Raw genomic sequence first — 9,187 nt, forward strand, 5'->3', positions numbered from 1 at the left:
ATATACATCAAAGGTGAAGGTGGGGCTAGAGAAGGGATTGGGTGTTGGTTCAGATGATAACCACGCTGGTGGAAAAGAGAAAATGACACTTGGGGGCAAAACAGGCTCCAAAGTGCAGCAAGGTATGACACCATCTTTAGAAAAGCCGAAGTACAAACTTGGCACAGTGACACTGTGAGGAGCGTGGCTCTCCTCAGTTTTCAAGCCTCCTGGACCAGTGAAGGAAGCTTGAGTGGGAAGGCCACAAGGAATAGCCTGGATAGCACCAAGAAATCCATTTCCCAGTGGTCTAGCTTGGTCAGGAAGTCAGTGGTTTGAAGGTGGAGCCAGATAAGGATTACAGCCAGATAAGGATTACTGTAGTCACAAATTGTTCCTCCAAAACAATGCCTGTGGCTGTTTTTTCCACTGTTTATAGTTGCAGGTGGCTGACTACTCCAGTGTAGTTAAATTATAGCTCTATAAAAGAAAAGCTGTCCTGTTGCTCCTCCCCCAACCGGGAGACAGCCTTCTGTGGTTTTGTTTAGGGTTTTAACATGGTTTACTACCATATTTGTTACAATTTTCATATTGAGTTTCTTATTTTTATTTTCTAATGGGTTTTGTTCTTTCTGTTTTTGTTTCAATTTTATTAACAAAACAAAACAAAACAAAACGCACGTCTCCTGCATTGGCCACCTGCTGCGGCATCACTTCCTTCATGCATTGCCCTTTTCTTGCTGCTGTGTCGGGATGGTGTCCCTGCCACCCTCATTCACCTTCCATCTCTTGATCACTCTCCATGTCCTTGCACCTCTGCCTTCCACTTCCTGGTCATAGACGAGCTGTACGCTCAGAAACTGAAGTACAAAGCCATCAGCGAGGAGCTGGACCACGCTCTCAACGACATGACTTCCATGTAAATGTTCATCCACCCTGCCTGCTCACATCTGTGCCCACACGCTAGGATGAGCAATTCGCCACCACTCCCTCTTGTATCTCCAGAATCTCCGCCTTTACACGTTTCTACTCACTCTCTTTGCACAATCTAGGATAGTCATTGTTTGTTTTTTTTCACATTCTACTAGTATACAGGCCAAGTAGCTTGTCTTTACAAACTGTCTTCCTCTCAGAATCCATTCATTTCACATTGTCTCAGCTAGATCGTTCCCACCATGCAGTGAGCTCGCATAGAAGTGACTCGGGCACTATACTTTTAGGAACGTAAACTAGGCTCAAGTAAAATCAGTAAGCCATGCAGTTGTGCAAGAATTGCCCAAGAAATAGCAAAAGTCAGTTTCCTGTGATTCAATTAAATATAACGTGAACTTTTTTTTATTAAAAAAATACAAATTTAATGACTGAGGCTCTGAGAGGAGGGAAATTGATCCAGAACAGCATAAAGGATGTTGCTGTAAAACATCACATCTTTCTTTTAAGAATTTTAGACAAAAATGAACCTTCTGCTGAGTATCCAAGCCTTTAATTTTCTGTTTATATAAAAAGAATTAACATACAAATACCACAACCTATGTCAAAGAAATGGGACATAAAGCATAGGTTGTGTGCTCTTAAGCACATCATGTATTCTTTAGGAGGGATTTAATTTTCTGTTTATATAAAAAGTAATATACAAACACCACAACCTGTGTCAAAGAAATGGGACATAAAGCACAGATTGTGTGATATGAGTTTAGGGTTAATGGCCCGGCTTTTACTACTGCTGGGCAGTAAGGGTGGAGTAGATAGTCTTAATCTCACGAGAACCTGGAGCATACACAACTAACTTTCATGTTACTAACCAAGCCTGAACACTGAACCGGTTCTGCCCCACTAAATTCTAACTTGGAGTGTTTCACAGAGGCTGCCTTTTAATCTCACAAGATGGCACTGAATTCCACATAAGCTGGGAATTTCGCTTTCCAGGCCCACCTGTCATTCGTTTACCCATGCAGAAAAATGGTAGCCTGAAGAGTGTTGGCATGTGTCTGCTGCCTTACACATTATAGAATCATCATGCTACCCCTGGAGACGTGACTGTTACCATGGAAACTGGAGAAAATTCCAACTTCTCTCCGCTCATTTATAAATGAGGGGGTAAATCAGATCATCTGTCTCTGATTGCTAAAATGTGGTGATTCTATGAGGAAAACTTGCAGCATCATGTTTGGTTATGTACTCTGAAAGGTGGGCTTAGCTTAAAATCTGTTTCTGAGTTCTGCTCATGGGTCGTCTTACTGTGATCCCTCCCGCAGAAGAGGCTGGTGCTGGCCTGGGGCCCAGACCCTGGTGGGCAAGGATTTACATCCTCCCGCAGGTTTTGCATGTCTGCTTCTCACCTTTGTTTCGAGAGCTGCTCTCATTTGTTCGTTTGGCTTCCGTTTTCCATTGTGCCACTTTTTTTTTTCTGTTTCTCCCACCTTTTCTCTTCATGCAGATAAGTATCTTTGCTTCACTTCTCCCAAGACCCCTTCATCGAGCTGGATGTCCCACCTCTCTGAGCTCTGCAGTTTGTCTGTTCTCCAGCTGACCCTGATTCTTTCTTTTCACATCCTGCCTTAGGGCCAGGTTCACACTGTGCTTCCTCTTGTACAGAAGCTCCTCGTTTCAGTGTAAAATAAACACTATGTAAGCTGTTTCTGTTTGCTATTCTTTTTACTTCTTATTTATTGATATTTTAGTTTCAACGCTGAATAAAACCACAAATCTGCTTCACACACAGGAGGGTTAATTTTTGGCTGCTGCTTTGCTTTTTTTTTTTTTTTTTTTCCTATTCTGAACATCATTCATTAATATCAACAGTCTCTAAAGCTGTAGTTTCTTGTGGAACTTTTTCAAAATACACATGCCTGGGTCATTCTCTGGGTTTTGGTTTGCAAAGGTTAGAGTTAGGTCCAGGCAGCTGTGCTTTTTAGGGATTGGAATGGTACTGGTGTGTGAAATGGGTTGAGAACCTCCACACAGGGGATTTTGCTTGTTGAAGCCAGAAGGTCTGCCTTGAGCAGGGCCTTCGTGTGCAATATTGAGTTTGGGATGTGGTGAGCCTGCTGTGTTGGTATTTACATCTAAATGTAAAAGCACTCTCCTGCTTGAGAGTGGGGAGCTAACTAAGGAAAGGCTGCCAGCCCACACATATCCTAAAAGATGAACAGGATGTGGATACAAAAACAATGTAAGTTGAGATCATTATTGATCATTCTTTTACAGCACAAAGTATATTCATTCCTCAGCCACCTTCATTTTGATCATGAGATGACATTCTTAGGTTTTACGAACATATGAGTATGTTCAAGTCAAGATTTATTTTTTTGCTCTTAAGCACATCATGTATTCTTAGGAGGGATTTATACTTACATAATCTTTGTGATAACTTTTTTTTATTTGTGAATATTTTTAAAGCATAGCTATTAAAGTTGGTTCTTTTTTTTACCCCCTAAAAATAATAGAAATTGTTCAGTTATAGTTTATTTTATTGGTTATATTTATAAATTAAAGAATAGCATGTAAGTGATTTTTTTAAAAACACATCACAAAATTAGAACTTTAAAATGATGTGGAGTTTTCTCTCTCAATGCCCAACACTTCACATCCTCAACAATCTGGCTATATTTCTCCTGTGTTTTAAATGTGAGTGATTGTTATCTGTGTATAGTTTTTCTGAGCCTAAGTACTTATATATCCCTATGTTCTAATAAATTTGAGCAAACTGAAAATGTCAGTCACTTTACAAAGACTTCAGAACAGAGTAAAAATACTCTTTTTAAGAGGGCTGTGAATTTAGTAGTGGTATAATAGACTTTTTAAAATTTATAATCTAGACAGTCTCTCTCCCTGTAATTCCTTACTTTTCTTTTCCTAAGGCTCCTTGGGCCTGCTTTTGACTATGATTCCTACTTTGTTCTTTTAAAATTCAGAGTAATAAAAGTGGGCCCTTTTCTGAGTAACCCTGCTTCCTGCCATAGAAAAAAATGACAGGTCTGAAAGTTGTACAGAGCAGATGTTTAGTTAATTCTGGAGGCACACCAGTTTTGAGGGAACCATTCCAGAGACTCTCACACTTTCTCTAGGTATATTCTAGAGGGAGAAATGGGAAACTGATGGACTGCAAAGGCAATCTGGAATAGCCCAAGGACTTCCCTGGCACTCCAGTGATTAGGACTCTGTCTTCCAGTGCAGGGAGCCCAGGTTCAGTCCCTGGTCGGGAAGCTAATATCACACATGCCACAGGGTTTAGCCAAATTTAAAAAAAAAATCTGAAACAGCCCAAGAAGGTATGGGCACACAAGAGGATAAATAGCTAGTTGATTTTATCAAGAAATCGTTGGGGCCCAGGCTTCTAGCTCAGCGGATCATGCCATCATAGAGGCGGCGGCTGCAATAGCCTTGGTTGGACCAAACCCCAAAAACATTGCTTGGCAGTTGACACCCCAGATATTGGGGAGGTAGAACAGGAGGGAAAAATATTTTCAAACATATAATACTCCCAGGCCCCCCAAGCATACCAGTTCTATGGCAGCCAAAGTAGAGCACGTCCAAACGAGGACATTGTAAGGATACTGTCATTTAAACTGCATTCACATCGACCCTCTGGGTTCTCTGGGGTTTCTGCAGAGTTCTTTCATCCCAGCTTGACTGTACATTGGTTCAGGAAGCTAAGACATCTACATGCCCATGGTGATGTCTCACATGTGAGAGTGTGAATGTGCTGCTAGTGGGGTTAAATTTTGCAACCCCCAAGCATGCAGGACATTGTGAAAGGTAGGGAGGATGTGGTCAGGAGATGAACTGGAAATGTTCTTTGTTCTCAGTGAGCTGGCCATCTTGTGGGAAGATAGATGAGTGAAGCAGGTCTGACCTGTGAAGCAGATGGTGTACATTTAGAGTCCATGAGGAATAGAGACAGTAATTCTGACTGGGAGCTACCTGGAGAAGATGACATTTGACTGGGGTTTTGCATATTCAGAACATTTGGATCAGCAAAGAAGACAAGGTGGAGATATTCCAAGCTAAAAAAACACAATGAATATAAGGTATTCCTCATCTCCTACCATATGTGAAAGTGAAAGTGTTAGCCGTCTAGTCGTGTCCGACTCTTTGTGACCACGGACTGTAGCCTTCCCAGCTCCTCCGTCCATGGAATTCTCCAGGCAAGAACACTGGAGTGGGTTGCCATTTCCTACTCCAGGGGATCTTCCTTACCCAGGGATCAAACCCAGTTCTGCATTGTAAGCAGATTCTTTATACATGAGAGAATATTAAAATGAGAATTGATTGATTTCCCAACAGACCTGGGAACTAGAAACTGAACATTTTTATTCTCCCCAGGTGTAGGATTGTCAGCTCTTCAGGATCATTAAGATAGAGATTGTGGGTTTAGGTTGTCACTGGCATGCAAGACAGTTCTGTAACCTCCAGCTTTCCGTGATAAGGGCCAGTTTCTTATCCTTGTTTGGGCATCCTCTGGTATCCCCATCAGATAAAAGCTGACCAGCAGCTGCCTTCTTTGCCAAACGTACTTCACACCAGTCTCCATGTGGACATTTGGGATTTTGCACATGTCCATTTAGCACCAGAGAATGCCATCCTTTTTAGAAAGTCAGCAGTTAAATCAGTTTTGAGCGGAGTAAGTGCTTATTCTTTTGCTGTGTGTGTAGAGTAACACACCCTATCTCTAAGCTGGATGAGAGTTTACGCTGTGTAGCACAGTGACTATGGTAGAGACATGGAGCTTAGTTCTGCATTTCCAAAACTGTTAATACAGTGGCAGTGGCCCCTCGAGGGGCCACCTGAGAGGAAAGCCAGCCCTAGGAGTGGAGATGAAAGGGTTCCAGGAAGGGATGAGCAGAAACGGTAGGTTAAGGTTTTGCAGGAAGCTCTCAGTCACTGAGCCCTACAAGGAGTGGATGGCGTACTAGGCTCACCTCCAGCCCTGCCCCAGTTCCTGAGGCTGTTGCCAGAAGCTTCATTGGGCCCGGTTCACATGGTGGTTTTAGTGAGATACATAAGGAACATGCCCCCTCTCTCCTCCTCGGATCCTGCCGAGGAGGAGGATCCCTTTCCTCCTCTTGTTTCCCTTTCCTCCTGCCAAGAGAGGAGTCCTGTCTCTTCCTTGGTCAGCCAGGCCTTCCCTGGGCACAGGACAGCTTCTCATGGGGTGAGGGGAACCTGCTCAGCAAGTGACCAGCACCTGAGGTATCTCTGTGTTCTGTTTACTCCCTCTCACCAACTCCAGCTAACCTCTCTTCCTTCTGCCTCTTCTCTTCTGCTAACCTGCTTGCTGACCTGTACAGATCAACTCTACCAGCAACTTGAGCAAAACCGCCGCCTAACTAACCAACTAAAGCTGGCCCTGAATGAGGATTAAACTTAAGTGGGGAAGAACCTGGGCTGAATTCTAGGAATGCAGCCCGTGTCAGGAAGTATAAGACTGCCATACCTTCAGATAGTAGGATTGAAAATGATTGCTTTCTGCAGAATTCTGCAGAATTGAACATGAATCAGTTGAAAGGTTGGCCTTGCCTGCATTTTCCTCTTATATCTGGAATAATTAAGTTCTCTTTAATCCCCAAACCGCTTTTATGGTAAAATTACATCTGTGTATATGGGTCAATGTTTATAATCAGTTCAGCATTCATCTTTGCAATAGCAGGTCCTCTTATTTGGACTGATGCATAATGAGAACCAAAAAAATGTTTTCTATTTCCTACAGAGAACTGAGTCTTGCTTAAAATTAGAGAGTCAAAGCAGAGGAGTGTGTATCAGCATATATATATATATATATATATTATATATAGGATGTGATATATATAATATATATTCCTATTGCATATTCATATTTCTAACTTCTAAGTATCTGGTATAGTGTTTGAAATATGATTAAATGTACCTATGCTTGGGCAAAATAGCTTTTGAAAACAGGAGTTCATGTCAGAAGTCCCCGATTGTCTGAAAGGTATGCTTTTATTTAGTCTTAACAGTGTTGTTGGAATCTGGTGAGAATGTCATGCTAATAATAAATAGAACACTGTGAGAATAATAAGAGAATGTCCTACTGGAGTGTGCATGAAACATGTTGGTTATTTTTTTTTTTAACGAGCAACAGAAATAAATCCTTGAAACGTTGTCAGAAGGCCTAGTAATGTCATCTTTGTTTTCTCTGAGATTGTGTTACAATGCAACTCTCAGACCTTAACTGCCTGTAACTCAGAAATGTCTGCTGCTGTTATAACTTGAGTGCTGCGAGCACCTCTCCCAGTTCCCACAGCGCATGACCAGTGAACATCCACCAGCCCCACCTGTATTTTGCTCCCCGTGGTTTGCTGGTGGAGATTCACCTGGCCACTCTGTGAGAGCCTGCTGTGCCTGTGGTTTCTTCAGGTCCAAGACAGCTTCCCCTTTGTAGGTCCCTGTCTGGAAATGAGTCATGTCTTACGAGCATGCCTGGTCCTAATCATCTCATCCTGTGTTTGTGATTGATGTTTGCCTGCCTAAGTGTACAAACCACTGCTGTGTCCAAAGCTCAGCTATTCATGACTTAATTTTCTAATCCCACCACAGAGAAAGTGGCTCATGCCAAAGAAGAAAACCTTAGTATGCACCAGATGCTGGATCAGACTTTACTGGAGTTAAACAACATGTGAAAACCTCCTTAGCTGCGACCACATTCTTTCATGTTGTTTTTGTTTTTTCGTTTCGTTTTGTTTTTAAACACCATGCTTACCATGAAACCCCTTAATGCATTTTTTATTTACTTTGACCACTGTCACAGAAACATCCACAAGATACCAGCTAGATTGGGGGTGGGGAAGACACACACACACACACACACACACACACAGGCAAGCCCGTGTTCAAGGTGACAATGATTTAAATGTGCCATTTCCCAAGTTGACATTGCCACGCCATAGAGAGTTTAGTGACACAGTATGCTTAGTCAGTCCAGGAATCCTTGAGGAAGCAGAAAGATTTCCACTCAAAGTGCCAATGATGTATGACCAGGAAGGGTAACCTGGGGAAGGGAGGGACCAGGTTGGAAACACAATCGGGTGTGGATTGGTGCTACTTTAAACAAAAGGTCCCACTGTGGTCTCTCCTTAAATATTGTACGATTTAGAAGTCTGTCCAACACTAATTTATTTTGTCGTGAGTTTTACAATGAGGTGAGACTGTGGATCCTGTCTGCCAGAATTCACTAAAGCCGAAGCTTTGTAAGCCACCGTGCTCTTCTAAATTGGCACATTTGCAGCTCGTTACAACTTGTGGGATAGCATGTGATATGGATTTCCAGCATGTTCAAGTGAAAGATGTGGGCACCACATACAATGGTGAAGAAAACACATTGTCTTAAGAGTTATAACTGTATGGAAACCTTGTACAATGATATGGAATAAATGCACATTGTAGGACATTTTCTAAACAGGGTGGTCCTGTCGTTTGTATGTTTTTACTTTGTGAACTTCAGATCGTGTAATTGACCTACCTTCCCTCACGCATGTTCCTTAAAGCTTATTAATACCCCAGTGTCTGGGAGGGAGTGGGTTTCTTGTGTCATCTTCCCAGAAGCACTCAAAGCAGGATCCCTTTGGTCTGTTACAGCAAGCAGCAAAGGGGCTTCCCCAGTAGCTCAGTAGTAAAGAATCCACCTGCCAATGCAGGAGGCATGGTTTTGATCCCGAGGTCAGAAAGATTCCCTGGAGGAGGAAATGACAGCCTGGGAAATTCCACTGACAGAGGAGCCTGGCAGGCTACAGTCCATAGGGTCACAAAGAGTCAGACACAACTGAACGACTAAGCAAAAACAAGTAACAGAAGACCCTTCCCAGTCCCAGCCTTTCTCCAGATTATGGGTTATATCTGCACATACATACATATAGGCCTTTTGCTGTGGTTCTACCAGTTGGGGAGTTTTCCTCAACTCTTAGCTAAGTCTTTAGCAGTGGCGATCATACACAACAAAAAATTGCAAGTTAATGCATCAAATGTGTTGTTCCCCAGCAGTGTAATTGTATTTAAAAGTAGAAGTGTTTAAAAAAACTTCCCTGGAGGTTCAGTGGCTAAGACTGTGGGCTTCCAATGCAGGGGCCCTGTGTTTGACCCCTGGTTGGAGAACTAAGATCTCACATGCCATAACTAAGACTTGGCACAGCCAAATAAATCTTTTTTTTTTTTAAAGTAGAAGTAAAGGATCTCGGTGATTTTCTGCTTTCTA

The 9,187-nt window shown here is 42.4% G+C and overlaps 1 protein-coding gene across 25 annotated transcripts in view; it reads left to right on the forward strand.

Annotated features, from left to right (window-relative positions):
- Positions 1 to 8,395, forward strand: part of TPM1 (tropomyosin 1) — a 28,927-nt gene extending 20,532 nt beyond the window's left edge. For 7 of the 25 annotated variants that reach the window (XM_061157295.1, XM_061157294.1, XM_061157303.1 and 4 more), the window contains one exon: positions 7,537 to 8,395. In XM_061157295.1, coding sequence (XP_061013278.1) covers positions 7,537 to 7,619 — 83 coding nt within the window. In that variant the 3' untranslated portion in view covers positions 7,620 to 8,395. Of the gene's footprint in view, positions 1 to 819 lie in introns of all 25 variants that reach the window. The other 18 variants (XM_061157297.1, XM_061157296.1, XM_061157293.1 and 15 more) reach the window with 5 other exon arrangements.
- The last annotated feature ends 792 nt before the right edge of the window (positions 8,396 to 9,187 follow it).

Source organism: Dama dama, chromosome 12 (assembly GCF_033118175.1).
Source record: "Dama dama isolate Ldn47 chromosome 12, ASM3311817v1, whole genome shotgun sequence".
Taxonomy (NCBI): domain Eukaryota; kingdom Metazoa; phylum Chordata; class Mammalia; order Artiodactyla; family Cervidae; genus Dama; species Dama dama.